This window comes from Elephas maximus, chromosome 9 (genome assembly GCF_024166365.1).
Source record: "Elephas maximus indicus isolate mEleMax1 chromosome 9, mEleMax1 primary haplotype, whole genome shotgun sequence".
Taxonomy (NCBI): domain Eukaryota; kingdom Metazoa; phylum Chordata; class Mammalia; order Proboscidea; family Elephantidae; genus Elephas; species Elephas maximus.
This window is the reverse complement of record NC_064827.1, coordinates 30,118,137-30,139,639: the sequence shown is the minus strand read 5'-3', so window position 1 is coordinate 30,139,639 and position 21,503 is coordinate 30,118,137. Positions and strand designations below refer to the sequence as shown.

General features: G+C 41.0%; 1 protein-coding gene across 3 annotated transcripts in view; it reads left to right on the top strand.

Moving 5' to 3' along the window:
* Positions 1-8,922, top strand: part of MLLT3 (MLLT3 super elongation complex subunit) — a 298,768-nt gene extending 289,846 nt beyond the window's left edge. The window contains exon 9 of one of the 3 annotated variants that reach the window (XM_049896454.1): positions 785-8,922. In XM_049896454.1, the coding sequence (XP_049752411.1) occupies positions 785-916 (132 nt within the window). In that variant the 3' untranslated portion in view covers positions 917-8,922. The remainder of the gene's footprint in view (positions 1-784) is intronic. The other 2 variants (XM_049896453.1, XM_049896452.1) reach the window with 2 other exon arrangements.
* Positions 8,923-21,503: the final 12,581 nt, after the last annotated feature.

The window sequence follows — 21,503 nt, the reverse complement described above, 5'->3', positions numbered from 1 at the left end:
CTCAAGATACAACAATCATGTAGATTGAGTCCTGCCTCATTAACATAACTGTCTCTAATCCTGCCTCACTAACATTATAGAGGTTAGGTTTTACAATGCATAGGATAATCACATCAGATGACAGAATGGTGGACAACCACATAATACTGGGAATCATGGCCAAGCCAAGTTAACACATATTTGGGGGGAGGGAGGACATAATTCAATCCATGACAAGCCCCCTTTCCAATCACTACCCAGAATCTTTAGATGGGACTGTAGATTATTTCAGTTTTTTTCTTTGTGTATTCCTATATTTTCTAGAATTCCAACAATTGTATAATCAGAAAACTGAGCATTATAATGTGTATGTACATGTGTATATGTGTGTATAAATATGTAATGTACATGTATATCTTTTAAAAGGAATTTTGTTCTAGGCTAAAATCTTCTTACATCTGTTAAGCATGTTCACTGTTTACTGTGTCATTAATGAATTTTTAAAGGGATTTTAAAATCTCCCCACAACCTTCCACATCCAGAGTAAAATAGTCTGTTGCTGACTTGAAAGCAGTTTAAAGGGTATAAATGGCAAGGATATGATCTACCTCATTGAGAATTTCAAAGGCTTAATATATTTTGACTTGTCAAATTGGCCAAGAGATTGTTTGTTGCCATTTGTAATATTGGTGTAAATAAGAACATTTATCATTATGGCCCTGTAGTTGACCCCTCCATCTCTCCCTGCTTCCCTTTTGATATCTGTTGCTTAATTTCCACACTTTCTCTTCTTTACTTTCTCCAGATTGTGAACCTTATAGAAGAAACTGGACACTTTCATATCACAAACACAACCTTTGATTTTGACCTTTGCTCGCTGGACAAAACCACAGTCCGTAAACTACAGAGTTACCTGGAAACATCTGGAACATCCTGAGGATACAACTGGATGCATCAAAAACTATTGGGTTTTTTTTTTTTTTTTGGTTGTGAGTTTTTTTGTTTGTTTGTTTGTTTATATGAAAACACTCAGAATGATGCAACCAAAAGGGAAAAAATAAAAATCAAACAACCTTCAGCTTTATTTTTCTTTAAAGCCAGTCATCATCTCTTGATAAAGGAGAGGTTAAGCAAACCAGCCTCAGCGGACCACTCTTCTCTCCAAGGAAATCCTCGGGAAGAGTTAGCCTGGATAGCCTTGAAAACAAACCTATCAAACACAAAACAAGAAAACTTAAAGAATGTGTATGGTATCATGTTTCTCTCTGTGGTGGTTCATTCCACAAGACGAATGCATATTCAACACACTGCCTTATTACATAACTGATCTATTTATTATCACATACAGATATTCTAAAGTTGTTGAGGGAATGACACCGCCAGATGTTATAAGTACTTGGTCCCGTGGATGCTCTTTCAATGCAACGCCCTTGCCATCCCAAGCCCAGTGACCTTACTCGTATTCCGTGCCACTTTCCACCAACTTTTCAAGTCCTTTAACTTGTTGCAGTCTGTATTTTCCAACTTTGTTTTTCCCAGTTCCAGGACACAAATTATAAACTGGAGGGGGCGGGGGGACCAAATAGCCACCCTGATTTTCTTCTTCGTGGTCTTTTTCCTGAAAGTTGGGGCCAGTCCTTGGCTATATCCATGTAATGATCTTGGACCATGGTAGAAAATGCACCAAATAGGATCATTAATTGCTGTCTAGCCTTAGTCAATAAACCTGTAGGACTTTTAAACAAAAGTGTACCTGTAAGCGTCCTGAATCCAGCACCCTTGAGCTGTCATCATCATTCTTGTGTCTGTTTACTGTTACAATATTAGATTAAGTATGGAAGTAAAGGCATTCCACAGGATCATCATTTAAAAAAAGGAATACTGGTCCTGTTTTCTAAAGAAATGTAGAAATTCTTAATTTGGATTTATTTATTAGTAAGAGTTTCAGCTTTCTTCAGCTGCCAGTGTGTTGTTCATCTTTACCATAAAACCTGGAATAAGAGATTTTTATTTGTTCACATATGATCCTCTTAGACTTTTTATATTTGAAAAAAGTAAAATTTTTGAGGGAAAATTCTTGGTTATACTACCATAACAGATTATGTATTAACTTGTAGATTCAGTGGTTCGATACCTGTTTAGTCACTTGCTTATGTTTCCAGAAGGATTTCTTGTATTGATGAAAATAAAGATGGTTGGGGGGAGGGGTGTATTTTTGTTCTTGATGTACCCTTGTTTTGAAATGAGAAATCTGTCCTGTGGCATGCGAAAGAAAGCAAAAATTATTTTTAAAAAGAAAGAAAAAAAAAAGGTACCTTTCTTGTCATTATTCCATCCTCTCCATGAATGGAGAAATACAAAGTGAGAATAGCTCATCTTGCAAGTTTTTACTAGGCACTCCACCGGGAACAAAAGAAAATGAAGACCAACTTCTGGATCCAGAGATTGGTTCACTGGATCAGCCTTAAGAAAGTCTCTGTGTGTGCTGATAGTCCAGTATCTCCCTTGCTTATCCCCACGCCAGATGCTGTCTTTTCATCCAGAGATTAACTAGTGTCTGTACAGAAAATGGTCATTCCAGAGCCATTCTTTTGGGCAGTAATGTAAATGCCGACTGATAATGGGAGTAACTCTGCATTTTAAAAAGGGGGGTTTTATGCTGTTTATTTCTATCCAAAGAAACATTTTTTTTCCTTTAAAAGTTATAATACAGCCGTGTTGCTTGTCAGTTTCTTCTCTGTAGCGTCTTCCCAGAAGACAAATATGTATTTTTTCAGCAACGTTCTGACTCTTGATGATGGCCGGCATGAACCGTGCAGTGAAGTGTTTGTTGTGTAGTCCGTTTCACAGTGTGTAATTTCAGAGAACCTTTGAGTCATTTTGGACATTTTGTGACTCCTGAATTGTGTGGCTTTAGTTGTGCTTTGTTTTCAATTTTACAGGTGGGAGAGGCGGACAATGTTTATATGGAAGTGTTCGAAAAATTGAAAAGCTATCTTTAAAAATTTCTGGCTACTAATCCACATATTCTAATTAAACCAGAAAGTTATGTGGTTTAACCAAAATTTCTATGTAGTTTAACTCGAAATGTGTATGTGTAGTTTGGGCCGTTTTTATTTTTGTAACTAAATTGTGTAGCAGAATCTATGATTTGGCAATATAAAGGTTTTTTTTTTTTTTTTTCTTAAGTTGCTAACCAAGAAACTAGGTAACATAAGAAATGACCAGACGAAAAAGATAATAAGAAAGGCAGCTATTACAGTGATGAAATTTAGATAATAAGGCAGATGTCTTGAAAATATCAAAATAAATGTTTGTAAATTTTATACCAAAATTGAAGAAAATTTACCAGTCTACCTGAGTTTTCCATGAGATTCTGATAAAGTAAGGGTCATGCTGTTGATATTTTGAAGTTTTACTGTTACTCTCTGTCTTAGTCATCTAGTGTTGCTGTAACAAATACCACAAGTGGATGGCTTTAACAAAGAAAAATTTATTCTCTCACTGTCAAGTAGGCTACAAGTCCAAATTCAGGGCGTCGGCTCCCGGGGAAGGCTTTCTCTCTCTGTTGGCTCTGGAGGAAGTTCCTTGTCCTCAGTCTTCCCCTGGCTGTGAGGAGCTTCTCAGGCTCAGGTACCCCAGGTTCAAAGGACATGCTCTGCTCCTGGTGCTGTTTCTTGGTGTTATGAGGACCCCAGGTCTCTGCTAGCTTCCCTTTCTTTTTATCTTTTGAGAGATAAAAGGTGGTGCAGGCCACATCCCAGGGAAATTTCCTTTATGTTGGATCAGGGAGGTGACCTGGGCGAGGGTGGTATTACAATCCCACCCTAATCCATTTAAACATGAGCAGAGGTCATGATTTATAACACATGGGAAAATCACAAAATGGAGGACAACCACACAGCCTAACCAAGTTGACACATATTTTGGGGGGACACAATTCAATCCATTATATTCTCATTATCTAATTTTTGAATGAAGAAATAAATCCATTTTCAATTGATTCCATGTAGTTATACCCCTATTAAAGTAACCCATTTAGTTTTGCCACATTTCTATAAACTCACCTTTGAAACCTGCTAAAATAAGTTTTTAGCACATGTATCCTAACTGTGGCTTTGGTGTTTTAAGCACAAGGGGAAAATGGCAGGGCTTAATTTCTTTGGTGTGTGTATAGACACACACACACATATGTTTCAAAGAAAACCGAGTGTGAATATGGTTTGAATCAGCCAGAGTATAGTAAATTTTCTTTAAATCTTTCCTTAGTGATTTGCAGAGAAAAATGAAGTTTGTACAAAGCTTTTTTTTCCCTTATAAACTAGCTTTTGCCTCTGGATTTGCAGCAGGATGTGTATGGGGAGGGTCCTTTTATCTTAGGGTGTAGCAGTCATGTTAGCAACAAAAATGTTTGAGTCATTTGATATCTTCATCACAATCCATGTCGCTGATGTCTTCATGTAGACAAATAGGTACATTCATATGTGGTTGCGGGAAACCCTGGTGGTGTAGTAGTTAAGAGCTACAGCTGCTAACCAAAAGGTTGGCAGTTCGAATCCACTAGGCGCTCCTTGAAAACTCTATGGGGCAGTTCTACTCTGTCCTATAGGGTTGCTAAGAGTCAGAATCCACTCGACGGCAGTGGTTTTTTTTTTTTTTTTTTAATATGCTTGCGTACTGTGTTGAAATAGCAAAGAACATAAAAACAAAATCAGGAGACAAAATTCTAGGGAAAAAAATCTCTTCAGAGAGGATCTTAAAACATTTTTAAATTGCTAAGCAAATCTCTCTGAGTCGTTACCCACCTTTATGTGGAAAGAGCCAATAAAATTGGCTGTATTCCACTGAAACAAAAAGTTCTGTTGACACTTTTACAGACCCACCTTATCTTTACGGAAGACTGCTTAGGCCAACATGACATCCCACGCACCATTGTGAGCCCTTCATGTGTAGTTAGCATACTTGTTTAAGAGAGACTTTTAAATGTTTTAACTCTACGTACTTAATGGTGTTGGATGTTGGAGATGGTCAGTGTTTGTGTTTGGTGGCTTGTGTTCATTTTTCTCATTGTGGAAATGATCATCTCTGGGGTAGTTTGCTGTGTACTTACCACTTTCCACTGTTAACGTTGTGTACTAATGCTATGTACTGCTCCTATATATGTGTGTATATATATATATATGTATATATACATATATATTATCAGAATAATATTGCTTTGGACTGTTGCTGTGAAACTATGACTGTAATGTAGAGACCACTACAGCTGCAGCGAATGTTAAGGAGCCAGTTCCCATGATTTAGTTCAGTCTTGGCCTGAAGTCTACATTCTTTGACCTCTTTTGTTTTATATAATGTTTTTAATTATGTAGGCACTGCCATCCTTGAAAATTCCTTGTACAGATGCATTGAAGAAGTCCGTTTAAAAGGAAGACAAAGCCACTGCTGTCTGTAAACTGTAAATATGTATTTTGGCACTTGTACTACAGTATTCTGAAAATAGAGTTCTGATGGAAATACTGACAGATCTTAACGGTGGCCAGAGCTACCATGCAGTGCAAAAATAAATGAAGTAAAAATGTATTCTTGAGATTAACAGCTCAATGCCAATACGTTTTATAAATCTGTCAGTATCTTTTTAATGGAGTGTGTATGTGTAGCTGTGGTAAAAGATACACTGTGTATGTGTGTATGTACATGCTTTTATGTGAACTATGAAGCAGATGTAAGATGTATTTCCCATCTCTAAAACCCATGTTGAAATGTAAGTAGAGATTGACAGAAATAGGTGTTTTACTTAAATTGGTATCTAAACTGTTGTGGCTCTATTTTCTTTACAATGTATAGTCTTACTGATTTAAGAGTAATTAGACCACAGTTTGGCTTCGCTTTGCATAGAAGAAAAATGAGCCATTGGTTTTTCTCAAGAAGTGGTGCTAGTCCTGAGGAAAAATGAATGGAGAGATAAGAGACATACAGAGAAAGGACAATGCACCCTAGGCCAGCTGAGGAGAGAGTCCATGCCTCATCCTTGGGTCCCCAATGTCTAGCCCCATTTTCTAGGTCCTGAAACTGGTGTTTTTTTTTTTAGGATTTGCTGAGATTGGGCAAGATATGGTGGGGTACAATCTTGACATGAACTGGGTTAATTATAAAGTCTTTTTTAAAATTTTTCCCTCTATTCCTTTGAGAAGTTTTGCCCATGAGCTAAACAATGTGCTGTTGGTGGACAGACTCAGTCCTACAAAGGCCTTGTATCTACTATAGCAACAAGAAATGCTACCTTGACTAAATAGAAAGGAAAAAAAAAAAAAACAACACAAAGAATAAAATACATTTGGCTTGGCAAATAACTAAAGAATTGGATATAATAGTCTGTTTAATAGTGAAGGGACTCTTACATGAAATTTGAGAAACTCGCTTTATCTTCAGACTGACCATTTAGGGGATCATGGTGGACTGCCTTGTATCTTATCAACCAGAAGCTGATATTAGGTGTGGAAGCATCTGCCCCAGATGGGTTTGGGTGGCAGTTAAGCTTTCTAATGGCCACACTTGAATTGGACTAATCTCTTCCCTTGTTTCAGCCCAAATATTGATTTGTTTATTTTAAAATGATGGCCTTGCATTTTCTCCAGTAGGGAGGGAGGGTCAGGATCAGCATCTTGGGCCTGCTGAAGACAACGCAGGATGTTTGTCCCAGAGAAATGCACTCACACAAGAAATGACTGCTCTGTATCGCTTTTCTCAACACATTTGCTCCACCAACTCAGAATTGTGTCCCCCAAGGATGGATTAACCAGTAAGTAAGGTATGCGTGGGCTTACTTCTGTTTACTTACTAATCTGTAGTGCAGAATTTCACCACCAAAACAGATGAAATTGTGCACTACAGGTTAGTAAGTAAACACAAGTAAGCCCATGCATACTTTGCTTATTGGGTAATCCTGACCCATGTGGATATGCAAGGTGAATCTGGGGAGAAATGGCAGCTCCATCAAGCCCTATGCACGGCCCTTCTGCTGCTGTTGGTAATTCGGGTAGATAGCATCCAAAACTAGTGCCCTCGTTTTTTCTGACAAGTGGAGCAACTTAGAGTATTTTATTGTTCTCTTGCTTGAGATACCACCCAAAGAGAAAATACCGAGCACATTTTAATGCTTCTGCTTTCTGTACCAGGTAATAGTATCCACACCTTCCTGTTTATGTAGTCCCCTTCTTTAGGGGCATTTCCAGTCTTTTCCAAAGGCTGTTAAATTGTCCCAGGCTGTCAGCTTAGCCTCTTGGTCTTAATTTCCCCTTAATTAAAGAAGGGTAACCAATATCGTCCCTAAGGGCTAGTGAAAGAAATAAATGGCACAAATTAAAAAAAAAAAAAAACTCCAGTAATTATAACTGGGCTTTCTTCTGGCTGTTAAATAACAAAAATAACATCACCTGAGTGGATGGCTCCTCCAGTCCACTTTTACAATAACTCAGTTGATTATTGGGGGTACCCGGCAATCTGTGCAGAGTAGGAGGCCATAAGCAGTGGGGAGATAGATGGTGAATGAAAGGAAAGCTATTTGCTCATTTTCTCCCCATAATCATGTCTTCCTCCACATGTATCCCCAATCACAGAGTTCTGAAGTTTCAAAAGGCTAGAAAAGGATAAATCCAGGCCATTAAAAGAAAATAATCAAAACTATTGAAAAGATAAAACAAATGAGTCGCACTAAAAGGGTCGTCTGTGCAAGTAATAAGGTTGAAATGCTGATACTCATTTCCTAGCCGAACAGCATTCCTCACACATGTGGTTTGTGTATCCACGTCTGGGTGGGTGGTCTGGTCGAAGTGCTAAATGCAGCAAGATTGCTTAGTGTTTGCGCAGTGGAAGGAAGCTTTGGGTCCAGCTCAGCTGGTGGTGTCTATAGCCCCTGCAACATAAAGAGGCTCTCCTCCTGCTTTTGTTCCAGGGGAGAAAGTTTTAACATGGCTTATTTAAATAAGAGTCTCCCTTCTGCACAGAATTAATCAAAGGGTAGGAGTTGGTTGTTGTTTTCTTTAAAGCACCTTCTTATCCCTTGCTTCAGCCCCAGGGAGTGACATGTGTGATATACGCAGTGCCGTGGTATATAGAATATAATGACTCTCCACTTACTCTAATTTATTCCTTGAGTACTAGGCAACTAGAAAGATCTCTTTGGAAAGTGATGCTGTTTTAAATAACACCTCAGCAGAGATAGGACAGGTAATAGTATTAAATGAAAGGTATACTTTTTTTTTTTAAAACATTATGAATACAGTCCACAAGCAAGAGCCAAAGGAAAATGAACCCCAAGGGCACATTTATACTGAAGAGAATGTCAATTGAAGTACACTCAATTCTGGGGTGGGGGAGAGACGTCATAGGAATCTTCTGTCTGATAGGTAGACTGCTCAGAAAACATGGTGCTGAACTATGACACGAATCATCGCCAACTCATGTCTTAAGACAGGTCGCTTCGTGAATATTCTTCAGAATTGTTGGATGTGGTTTCATTTCAACCTTCTGTCTCTTGGAAGATAGTGTTTTTTTTTCAATTATGATATTTGTAGGTTTACTGTCTCCCCCACTAGAACGTAAACTGCTTGAGAACAAGAACTTTGTCTTGCTCACCACCACCTCTCCAGGATCTATAGAACAATTCCAGGAGATACTTGGCACTCGTATTGAGTAAATGAAAATGTGAGAACACTGTGTAACACTGATCTCTTTTGACATTTCATGAAAATAAGGTTTTGTGTTTAAGTAAGTTTGGGAGACTGCCCGGTAGATGCCCCTCTTGTAAATTCATTAATATATTAAAGTTTCTAGGAAGCTCTGTGTTCTAACAGCAGCAACTAAATCTTGTTTAACATTTTTAACACAATATTTCCCAAATCGTGTTTAATGAAATACAGTGAAACCTGTGAGAGCTGGGACTTGATATAACTGCCTTTTCTGGGTCTGGCAAGTTTTCTGCCTTTGACAGGGTGCAGTCTAACCACTTTTCTGTTGTTCTAGTGGAAAAAATTTCCTTCCCTGGAAGGTTGCCACCTTACACAGGTTCCGGGTTTCTTGGGTTTTACTGTAGTAGTTACTCGAGATGATAATAGATGTTCTTCTTTTAAGAGAAAGTTTCTTAATTCAATTGTTTTTATATCTCACTCTCCAGGGTTTACAGCATAGTTTGAGATGGTGGTTCAGAAAAGGACAACAGAAATATTAATAATATCCCCAGAAGTGCTTTTCTGGGTTGAGTGACCATATGCAGGAATTTACTGACCAAACAAACGTTTTTGAGAGTGAAATGAGGCCCTATTCATAATTACCCAGGACAACACGAGTAAACGTGGGAAGTTCTGGGAAAAGTGAGGCATGTGGTCACCCCACTTCCAAGGAACATACTTGGGACATGCTGAACTGAAAATATACCCTCTTATTTCTCTGTCACTTAGATACATGTTTGGTTGGGCAGTCTTTTTATGGTAACAGTCAAACATCTCCCTACAGTAAGGATAGCCCTTATGATCTAGAGTTTAAAGAGCTTCTCAGTGTCACTGAAGAGTCTTTGTTGCTGAAGTGGTACCTTTGCCACCCCTCACTTCTACCAGCTCTTCCTGCGTTAGCTTATCGTTCAATTCTGGTGAATAGGCCAGTGTTTACATTCATCCCTTTCTAACAATATATGGAAGGAAGACCCATTCTTTATTTCAGGTCCCTGGCTGTTTCCAGAGCTTGTTGCACTTTGAAGTTGTGGTGCTTTTGCTTGCAGGATACCTGACACCTTTGCTGGAGATGCTATCTCTTCATTGGCACCTGCTGGATCACTCTGCCTGATGCTGCTGCTCTGTCCTGGTGGTCTGCGTCCCCCACACATTGCTGGAGTTGCCAGGTTGGCAGGTCCTCTCACTGTCAGAGCATCATCTAGAATTCTGCTGTTCTCCATTCTGTCTCCATGTCCTGCCATCTGATATCCTTTGATGTTTTAGCGGTTCCAAGTTACATAGGCACAATTGCTAGCATAGAAAAAACACTCCAAAAATGAACGAATGAACAAATGGGTGTAAATAAATCTCACCCCGTCCTGCAAGGAGGTTGCTACACTGATACCATTTTCTGCTGCCTTTTCACCCCAAATTAAGTCCTTTATTCTGCTACCATGTTGAAAGTAGTATAGTGTGATAACAAAAATCACAAACAGTGGAGTCAGAAAGATTTGGTTTTGAATCCCACATCTGCCACTCCTAACCATGTCACCCTAGACAATTGACTTTTCTGAACCTCGGTTTCATTATCTGTAAGATAGGATTAACATTTTTACCCCTGGTTTACAATTGTGAAGATTAATTGAGGTGGTTGTAGGGCACTTAGCACTGTGCCTGGTCCATAGTTAAGTGCTCAATAAGTGGTAACTATTTCTATTTTTAAGGAGCCCTGGTGACACAGTGGTTAAGTGCTAGGCTGCTAACTGAAAGTTTGGCAGTTCGAACCCACCAGCTGTTCCGTGGGAGAAAAGACCTGGCAATCTGCTCCTGTAAAGATTTAAAAAAATTTTTTTTTTTTTTTTTAAAGATTACAGCCTAAGAAATCCTATAAGACAGTCCCTATGAGTCAGAATTGACTCAAACGCACACAATATTTTTTATTACATTCTTGGAATCTATTTTGTTGGTGGAGAATTTTGGTGCTGTTAGCCATTCAGTCTCAGTTGTCATTAGCTTTATTGACAGCTGGTGGTGATGTGCCCACTACATTCACAGCCCATGGTCTTTGGGTGTCCGCATATGTACGTCTTAGAGGGCAGCCTCCACCTCTGTAACTGACTGCTGCACCTCTGAAGCTGCTGGAAAGGAAGGGGAGCGAGAAGTACACCACCTCAGCTTTGAGGGCTCTTTCTGGCCTCAGAGTTAGGTCACATAAAACACATAGAAGTGAACATATTTCCAATGGATGAGCTAAGTTGCTAGAAATAATGCCGGAGAAACTGAGGTCTTATGTTCAAGTTCATTATGAGCCTATTGGTTGGCCCCTTTGCGTGGTTAGAACTTTCTAATGCAACATAGCCGTGTCACAAGTGAGTGTCCTGGGTCACAGGAAGGATAGGGTGAGAGGATGACATTTCAAACATGACTTCACAAAATCTTCTTGGGGATGGGGGAGTTATACACTATGATCACCATTGTCTTCTTTACACAACTCTGACTTACCATTTTGGTGAAAGATGTTTGGGCGTGATGTTAGCCCCTCAACAGTGCTGATCATTTCACTGTGGAATAAGCCCAAGTTGTGACCTTGGTTAGCCAGACATGCTAACTTACCATATGCAAGATGTTAGAATGATACCACATGTTGTTTGTTTTTAAGGCAGGTACGTATGACATGTAGAAATGGCCATAGTTACCCTATAGTCTTGTGATTTGATTTCTAACAGGTGTCCCAGTAACTCATGTTTCAACATTGTACTCTTAAAAGCCACACTACAGTTTTGGTGGGATGTGGTTGACTATAGCACTGTGTAGAAGACTCTAACCTAGACCCTGAAAAAAAAGAAAAATCTTTTTTTTTTTTTTCTGGCCATGTTAAAATGCAAAGAAATATTACTTTAGTCACAATTATTCTCTCTCTCCTTTTTTCCCTTAAAAATTGTGTGATATATTAGTTTTCTATTGCTGCTGTAACAAATTACCACAAGCTTAGTGACTTCAAACAACACGAAGTTATTTTCGTTCTGGAGGCCAGAGTCCGGAATGAGTTTAACTGAGCTAAAATCAAGGTATCAGCAGAACTGCATTCCTCCTGGAGGCTCTAGGGTGGAATCTACTTCCTTGCTTTTCCAGATTTTAGAGGCTTCCTGTATTCCATGGCTCGTGGCCCCTTCATCTTCAAAGTCAGCAGTGTAGCATCTTCCAATTTTTCTCTGACTCTGACCATTTGCCTCCCTCTTCCATCTTTTTCGAACCCTTGTAATTACATCGGAATCACCTGAATAGCCCTGCTGGTACAGTGGTTGAAGGCAGTGACTGTTAACCAAAAGGCTGGTAGTTCAAATCCACCAACCACTCCTTAGAAACCCTGTGGGGCAGTTCTGCTCTGTCCTGTAGAGTCACAATGAGTCAGAATCGACTTCATGGTAACGGGTTTTTGTTTTCTCCCCAACTCAAAATCTTTCACTCTATTACATCTGTAAAGTCACCTTTAAGGTTACATGCGCAGGTTCTGGGGATTAGGATGTGGACATCTTTGGAGGAGCATTATTCTACCTACCATAGAGGGGAGATGCTAATGTTGAAAACCTACCTGGAAGTTTAAGTAAAATCTACTTAAAGGAGCAGGATTTATTTGCCCCACATTAAAAATTAAAGCCATTTTGCTAGTAGTTCTAATTGCTCCTGGTGTCATACTTTGTGATGATGACTGTGATGGTGATTTCTTCAGAAGCTGGAGAAAATTCCACAGTGAGGCATCTGAAAAGGTTATATCAGGTTTTAGCCATGATTACGAGGAGCCAGTCAGTCATTCTCCAGATGTTTGAGTGCCTACCGTGCACCAACCACTATCCTGAGGAGCTTGTGAAAATGTGAAAAAGCTGCCGTGTCTGTGTCTACAGAATTTCCTTTCCATTTGGTTCTGGGTAGAGTCTCTTACTCCTGAGCAACAATGTCATCATGTGGTTAGAACTTCTTTGAAGCTGTGTGGAAATCCTCAAATGGCAGACAAACTGGACAGCCGTTCTGGGCTTCCAGCCGTCTTATTCCCATTGCTGGTAGGAAACTTCTTAATTTGATCTGAATTTTACTAGCTTTTTAAAAGGCAGACCTGAATAAATAGTTCAACTTAAAAATACTCACGCAGGGAGCAGTCTGGGTCACTAACTGAACAAAGGATCTGGCCCAGCAGTGTCTGCCACAAGGTCAGTATACAGTTGCTCCTTGCTGCTCTGATTTGTTGACTAAAAACTAATGCCCTCAGCTTCATCTTAAACCATCAAACTCGTTGGTTCCCATACGCTGAGCTGTGGTCTGGCACCATCAGAATCACCTAGGGAGTTTTCACAATCTACTCCTCCTCCAGAGGTTCTGATTCAACTGTGGGGCCTTGCCTATTGCTATTTTCAAATGCCCCCTCCCGATTATTCTAATGTGCAGCTGGGATGGGTGTGTAAAAATAAAGTCTCAGTCCCCGCTGCCAAAGATTGTGATTCAGCATGCCTAAGGTAAGGGGTGCAAATTTGTATTGTTAAATTTCCTGGGGAGATTCTAACGCACAGCCAGATTTGGGGGTCGCTGTCTTAGCAAGAATCTTCTGGCAATTTCAGCAGTCAGGTTTCTGTTTCTCAGGGCTCACTGACGCTAAATTCCAGGAGTGCTTGTTAAGAATACAGATTCTTAGGGTAGGGTCCGTCTCTTTCCCAGGCTTCCTGACCGCAGACAGGTGAACAGTGCCTAGGAAGCAGGGCTTCAAACCGGTTCATTCCCATTCAAACCCCTGATGAGAATTTGAATTTCTAACAAGTCCCCTGCTGAGAATTTGCATTTCTAATAAGTTCCCAGGAAGTTATACATAAGAATCCCCTGGGGTCTTCTTAAAATGTAGGTTCTGATTCAGCATATCTGGGGCAGAAATGCAAATTCTCAGCAGGGAACTCGTTGGAAATGCAAAGTCTCTGAAGGGGTTGGAACCAGAATGAACTGTTCGGAAGCCCTGCTAGAAAGTGGAAGGTTTAACATGTGCTCCAGGTAAAAAAAAAAATTTTTTTTTTTTCCAGGTAGTTCTTACCAGCGGGTTGTAGAAATGCAGTATAGCTAAGCAGGATCCAGAGGCAAAGAACTTAACACTGTGCCTTTACTTCCATTGAGCAGTCCAGCCTACAAGTCTGCTCCCAGTCCAGGCCTTCAGCTGATTTACACTTGTGGCCAGTACTCCTAGGGCTGAGTCGGTGCTATACAAAAGTCAGAGCGATGCAGTAGTGGCATGGAGTGCTCTGGTCCCTGAGTGCTTCTGAGACTTCCAGTGTGTGGATAGTTGGATCTGTAGGGGAAAATGCTCTAGCATTCGCTGTTAGGTCCTCTTATAGGTTATCAGTAAAGAAAGAGGGAGGGGGCTTCCTTAAGCACTGTGGTCTGGAAGGAGGCAAATCAAATGCAAACCCATCTGGTTAAAAATAGACCAGAAGTACTTAAGTACACACCAATCGAATTTCCTCTGATGGAGACAACATGTTGGCACCAAAAGCTTTAGTCTGTCCTGATTCCACAAACCCGCGCCAACTATAAATTTTTAAAGTTTCTTTTGCCTAATCGAATTTGTGAGCCATTCTAGCATAAGAAGAAAAGTGTTTATTCTTATTGTTTGTTTCAGTTTTGCCTTTCAATGACTGCATCATTTCTCGTATCTTTACTCAGTAACCAAGGTTAAAAAAAAGTTTTCTTGATACTATGAAACCTTATCCTTTGCTGGCATACTGTAGCCTTGTGAATTCTGATATGATTCACAGTTTGGATTTTCAGGTCCAAGAATTTTTGTACAGAGTTATCCACATCCTCTTTACGGATGATTTTCTAGCACATTTACATAATTGAATCATCAATGCATTGATTGTGTCCCCACATTTAACCGATTTTATACAAAAATTAAAGCCATCTGCCCAGCAAGGAAGCTCCATAGTCTTGATTGCAGAGTTGATTTAGGACCTAAAGGAAGGGAGATTTCTGCTTAGGTTTATTCTGTTCTATGGGCAAAAGATGATGGTGATTCCCGGTAAACTGACTGGCAAACAATAGAAAAAAAAATTTTTTTTTTTTAACTCATCCTAATTTCATAGAATTCAAGGCTAATTACTGATCTTGCATTGAAGTCCTTCATGGCAACAAGCCTGTTATTGTACGGAAACAAATCTTTGATAAACTGCCTAAATCATCAAATGTATTCTTTAAAATGAAAGGCATTCCATGCTCAGATCCCTCTGATTCAAAATTATTTTAAAAGGATCATCAAATATCTCTGCCTGACAGCTACACCTTATGAGGAAGGTGATTAGTTTCACTCCCTATAGCTAAGTTGATTTAACTCTGGGTCAGCTGTCAATTTCAGTTGGTAGCAAATAGTGAGAAAGGCGTATTTCTTGAAAAGCATAAAAAATGGATATTGATTTTTCTTACCCCCTCCCCTTTCTCTTTCAGTTGACTTGATTATTGGTTAATAGAACTGATCGATAGAATGAAAGCTTGAATCAGTATGACAAATCTTGCGAGAGCCATTCTTTTCATGGAGAAATTCTCGACATGAAGCGAAGTGCAAGTGTGGTAAATTCATAATTCTGGGAATTGTCTTGCTTGTCTGTCTGATGGCTAACTTAGAGTGAAATGTAATCTTTCAGTGTGACAAATATGTTTGTGACTTGAAGGGTTAGCTTCTTCATCCTCCTATGTGGCTTTTGATTTTGTGTGCCTCTTACCTTCCTGAGCATAACCCAGTGCTGTCTAGTCGATTCCGGCTCATAGCGACCCTGAGTATAGTTCTTTTTTAGTGTAAGCTGCCTAGGATCTTTCATTTTAATAGCATGGTATGAGTTATAATTAAACCAATAAATAATTGTTTATCCTCCTGGGCAGGTCCATCCCACAATGATTATTCTTTCACCAGTGTTGACTGAACACCTCATTTGCCAAACTGAAAACTAGCTCTCAGGAGACCAAATTGAAGAAGGCTTAATGCACAGACTGGAGCTGGAGGGGGAGCTAGACAAGAAAACCAAAGGTTTCAGGATGGTGGGACCTGTGGTATGAGAGTCATTGAAAGGACAGGTATAAGGGTTTGCCTAAAGTTCTGGAGAACACCATGGAGACACATAACTGAGCCTGTGCAGGAAGGCATTCTAGACAGAGAGAACAGTGTGGACAAAGGACAAAATTATACAGTATTTGGGACAACTACATGTAGCTTGGTACGCCTAAAAGATAGGGTGCAGGTGGGGATAAGGCAGGAGATAAAACCAGAGAAGTAGGCAGAGTCCATGTGATGGTGGTCCCTGTTGCCAGACTAAGGCACTAGGTCTTTATCTAGTGGATAATGGGCAGCTATTGCGACTGGGTGAAGTAGGGTCCCTCACCTCTCCTCCTCCCCAGGGTGTTCACTGTAAATAGCCTGTGACCCCATGCCCTTATCATGCAGCTACATTCTAGCTGGGGGAGACAGCAAACAAATGGGTAACCAGGTTATAGAGGAGTGGAGAAAATGTAAGCAGAGTACAGAAGATAAAGTTGGGTGGGGTGCTATTTATATTGGGCAGCCATGGAAGGTCCCACTGAGAAGGTGACATTTGAGCAGAGATTAGAGAGCGTTAAAGGACAAATCATGTGGCTCTCGGGAGAAGCGCTGAATGGGGAGGGAGCCTCACAACTGCAAGGATCAACAAGGAAATCAGTAGGGCTAGAGTGGAGAAGCAAGATTAACTATCCAGGAAACATGGTCAGAGCGATCACAGGGGCCTTGCTGTGGCTTTTCTTCTGAGACAGGAAGACATGGGGAGAGTTCTGTGCAGAAGAATGTCATAATCTGACTGCTGTGTTAAGGATCAGTCTGGAGATTGGGGGTGGATTAAATGAGCTAATGGATGAAATCAGCATGATTCCTGGAACATGGTAAGAACACAATGACTGTGAGTTCCAGGTGAGAGGGGCCTATGATCACAAAGCTTCAAGCCTTTGGATATAGATTTGCAAAGTATGGGGCCAGTGGCATAGTGGTTAAGTGCTATCTATGGCTGCCAACCAAAAGGTCGGCAGTTCAAATCCGCCAGCCACTCCTTGGAAGCCCTATGGGGCAGTTCTTCTCTGACCTCTAAGGTCACTATGAGTCAGAATCGACTCAACAGTAACAGGTTTGTTTGTTTTTGGTGCCCTCGAGATGTATGACCTTGGATTCTAAGAAACTGTCTTGTGTTTCTAAAGGAGGTTCACTCCATACCAGTGGGATTTACCCCCTTATAGGGGGAGTATGTGTGGCATAAATGGTAGAGAAGCCTTGGCTGTTCAGAATTTAGTGGCTAAAAAATGGCAACTGTTTTTAAGGACACCTTTGGAGCCACTCTGAACACACCCCCAGAAGGTCTGAGCCTGTCCTCTGGCACTTTGCTAATGGCTTTGCATAGATTGGATTTACTAATTGCCACCCCATTGTGCAAGCCCAGTTGTCATTGTTAGTTGCTGTGGACTCAAATCCAAACTGCTTCATAGGGTTTTCACCGGTGTGACCTTTTAGAAGCAGAACGCTGGGCCTGTCTTCTGAGGTGCTGCTCGGTGAGTTCGAACTGCCAACCTTTCAGCTAGTCATTGAGCACTTAACCATTTGGACCACCCAGGGACTCCTGTAAGCCCTGTAGATATTTGGAAAAGCCAAGGCTGATCCTGATGGGTGCGTGAGGAAGTCAACCTGAGACTGAAGCAGGAAGAGGCAGAAAGGGCAGCAATGGAGAAGGCTGCTGGGCTGCTCTGCCCAATTCACGCCAACGCTGAGCTGTAATGTAAAAATGAGTTTATACTGAGAAACAGCAAATTACAGCTTGCTCAAGAGGTTTGTGAGAATAAGTGCTTCTTAATGGAAGAGGATGTAACTGGAAATTGAAAATGAATACAGGGAAAAAATCGAGCTAAGAGAGGGACAGTCTGGCTGCTGGTTCCTGGCCTGAGAGGCAGCCGCAGGGAACTGGGGACAGAGGATTCCAGCTTGCAAATGCGAGTGATTTACAAAGCGAGGATGCAGCGAGTCCTGGAAGCACAATCTTGTCCTAAGTGACCATCCTGAGGTGCTTATTAAAGTGAGGCCTTGGGAACTGTGGGTCCCATAGTGCACTGTATGCCTTATGGAGGACTTCCTCTGATATCTAGGAAGTCAGGCAATGGGGCTTTTTGCCTCCATCTTGTCTATAGCATGAAAAGGATCCATGGGCATCAGAGAGGTAAGTTCTTTCCTGGCCATTTTGCCTCTTGTAACAGCATTTACTTCACAGATGGTTTGACAGACTCAGATGTTTTGGGAAATATGCCATGCCTTAAAGTCAAAGAAAGCCAGGTGGTTTACTCTCTCTCTGTCTCTCTCTCGACTCTCCATTACTCTTGTTCCCCTTCCTGTCTTCATTCTGATACTCCTAGCTCTCCCTCAGGTCCATTCTTGCTCCTCCCTTTTCCCTCTATTGTTCTCTTTCACTTGCTTTCTTCCCCTGTCATTCTTTTATGCTAGATTTCTCTTCTTTAATCACCTCAATGAAGTGTCTGAAGCCATGAGCAATGTATATGTTCAGCAGCAATCGCTCCAAACATTGGACGTTGCCATAGTGTTACTTTAGCATGAGGGTGGGGGAGTGTAGAAGGCTTTTGTGTCTGCCCTGGGGAAGGAGGCCGACCTCCTGAAGGGGTCCAAGTGTGCAGCAAGAGGCTGATAGTAATTCAGAAAGCAGAAATTTTGCTCTAAAGCTTTGGAAGGTTTAGAGAAGGCTATTTATAATCCATCAGGGGATTAAAAAGAAAATAGACAGGTTCTGGGATATTGCTATAGATCACCTAGACAAGATGAAAAGATAGAGCAGCTCAGGAAATGTGTTTACAGATAAGAGGCAAGTTTAAAAAGCCAGGCCATGATCATGGGGACTTTGACTGATTGCACCTACTAAATAATGTATAAATGAATGTTATTCAACAACTGCAGATATTGACTGGCAAAACAACAGTGGCCAAATGGAGGCAAAAGTATAAGTCTTAGCAATAAATCTCTGCAGCCCAGCCTCTGCTCATGGCACTCATGGCCCTGACCTTTCTCTCTTGTCTTCCAACTAGATGACTTGCAGCTAGCTTTGGGGGAATTCATCATTTGTTCGTTTATTCATTGCTACACATTTGAGTACCTACTCTGTGTCAGGTTCAACATAATTAGAAGAAAAGACTAAGCCTCAGCACTGAAGGAGCTCATGGGAGGGAGATAGGAAACAAACTCAACCAATAAAAATAATCCACCAACCCATTGCCATCAAGTTGACTCTGACTCATGGTGTCCCCATATGTGTCAGAGTAGCACTGTGCACCACAGGGTTTTCAATGGCTGGTTTTTCTGAAGTAGATGACCAGGTCTTTCTTTCTAGTCTGTATTAATCTGGAAGCTCTGCTGAAACCCGTTCAGCATCAGAGCAACACACAAGCTTCCACCGACAGATGGGTGGTGGCTGCATTTGAGGTGCATTGGCCAGGAATCAAACCCAGGTCTCCAGCATGGGAGGCGAGAATTCTAACACATCCCCCATCTCAGAACTAGGACCTGGTGTTTTTACTCAGGGCGCGAAGGGTTTTGAAATGCTCCTGAATGGCATCAAACCAAAAATACCCACTGTTGTCGAGCTGGCTCATAGCAACCCTATAGGATGGAATAGAACCGCCCCACAGGATTTCCAAGGCTGTACTCTTTATGGAAGCAGACTGCCACAACTTTCTTCTACAGAGCAGCTGGTGGTTCAAACCACCAACCCTTGGGTTAGCAGCCGAGTGCTTAACCACTGCGCCGCCTGAAAGGCATGGAGAAAGAACATTCCACAAGTAACCTGAATTCCATCTTTGCTCTTTCATAATCAGGATTAAATGTAAGTACCAAAGATGGTATATATTCAAAGTTCACTGAGAAATGAATCCAGTCCTCACCTGCTCTTCCCCAGACCCACAACATAAGATTTGTTTTTTTTACTGCTTGAGTTAGGAGCAGTTCTCCTCTGTTGTATAGGGTTGCCATGAGTTGGAATTGACTTGACAGCAATGAGTTTTGAGTTAAAAAGGTCCAAGCAGGTCAGACAACAGAGAGTTTGTTTATTGTTAGGTAGAAAGAATGAGAATGTGGCAGAAGTTGAAAGTAGATTTTTCTGAAGCTGAAAAAAATATAGTTGATGACCAAGGCTTTCAGATTAAAGTTGGGTCTGACAGTGTAGGTTGATTCTATGAGTCAGTACTTTTGAGGCATGAAACACAAAGATCAAAACCAAAACACCAAAGCTGTTGCTGTCCAATCAATTCCAACTCATAGTGACCCTACAGAAAGTAGAACTGCCCCATAGTTTCCAAGGCTGTAATCTTTACAGAAGCCAACTGCCACATCTTTCTCCCGAAGAAGAGCAGCTAGTGAGTTCCAACCACCAACCTTTCAGTTAGCAGCAGAGCGCTTAACCACTGTACCACCAGGGCAGGTAATATTTGGAAGATGACAAGGACAACTGTGTCTTACAAACACACCCTTCCCCTTTTGGGATCCGTAAACTCTACATCGCCAGCATTCAATGTTGTGGAAAATTCTTAGAAACCTCTCAGAAGCATTTCACAAAGAACAGCTGACATTAGTTTCATTCAAAATGTCAGGCTTCCAGTTGGTAAAGGAGGTTTCATAATCTTCAGATTTCCATTTAGGGGACTGGAGATATCCAGTAATCAAATCAGTGGCTAATTGTTAAATGGTGTCAAGGAGGAAATATAGAGGCTGAAGTTTATCAGGCTGGGGAATTGTTAGAAGCGCTCACTCATTAAAAACTATACCAGTAATTAACTGAAATATTAAGAAACCTAGAAAAGAGGAGAAAGAAACACTGCCCCGCCCCAGAACAATTACATCAGAATTCCTGGTGGGGGAGAGGGAGCCAGGCATCAGCACTTTTTAAAGCTTCCTGGGTGATTTTAATATGCAACCAGAACAAAGCGTCACAGCTTTTGGGGGCTGCTAAACTTGGAGAGAACATGTGACCCAGTAACTGAAGCCCAACTCTATTTATCAAGGTCAGAGTTGTAAAAGTTGCTCAATGTAGGAGAAAAAAAACAGGATTGGATTACTCCGAATTTGTCAGAGCCAGGTCCCCAAATGTCATTGATCATCCCTTTGCCAGCAGTGTGGTTGGGTTAAAGCAAACAGGTTGTCATGACCTAGAGTCAGAGCGGAATGCTAAAGAACACGGGACATGACCACACCACGGGGCTCTCCAGGCTTCTCTTAGTTTCTGCTTTGAGAATCCAAAATGGTTCTTTTCTCAGAAAGCTTTGAACAGAATGGAAAAGGGATGTGGATAAGAAGCCCTGGTGAGACAGATCCTTCAAGGGTTGAAGCAGAGTATTAGGTCCCACGCACGTGAAAACCTAACAAGGTGAATCTCCAACCTGTGGTAGAACGATTTCCTGAGGAAGGTCACACGTGAGTGGTATAAGCATGAACAAAGACTTGAAATTTCAAGCTCTGATTATGCAAGATACCTCTCTGCTGTATTTAAGTACAGTGACCATCCTGGATTTTTCCAGACTGGTTTAGATTATGATGCCATCAACACTGTATTACCTCAACATCTAGTTTTTAAAACCCCAGTATCTGATGTCTGGTAAATAGTCATTCACATTTTTTAAACTGAACTAAAGGCCACTACCCCCTCCAATTGGCCTCTCACACTCAGAGCTACTGAAGACCAGAACCACCAAATAAGTTGAGGGCACGGGCACCCAGGAATGAAAGTC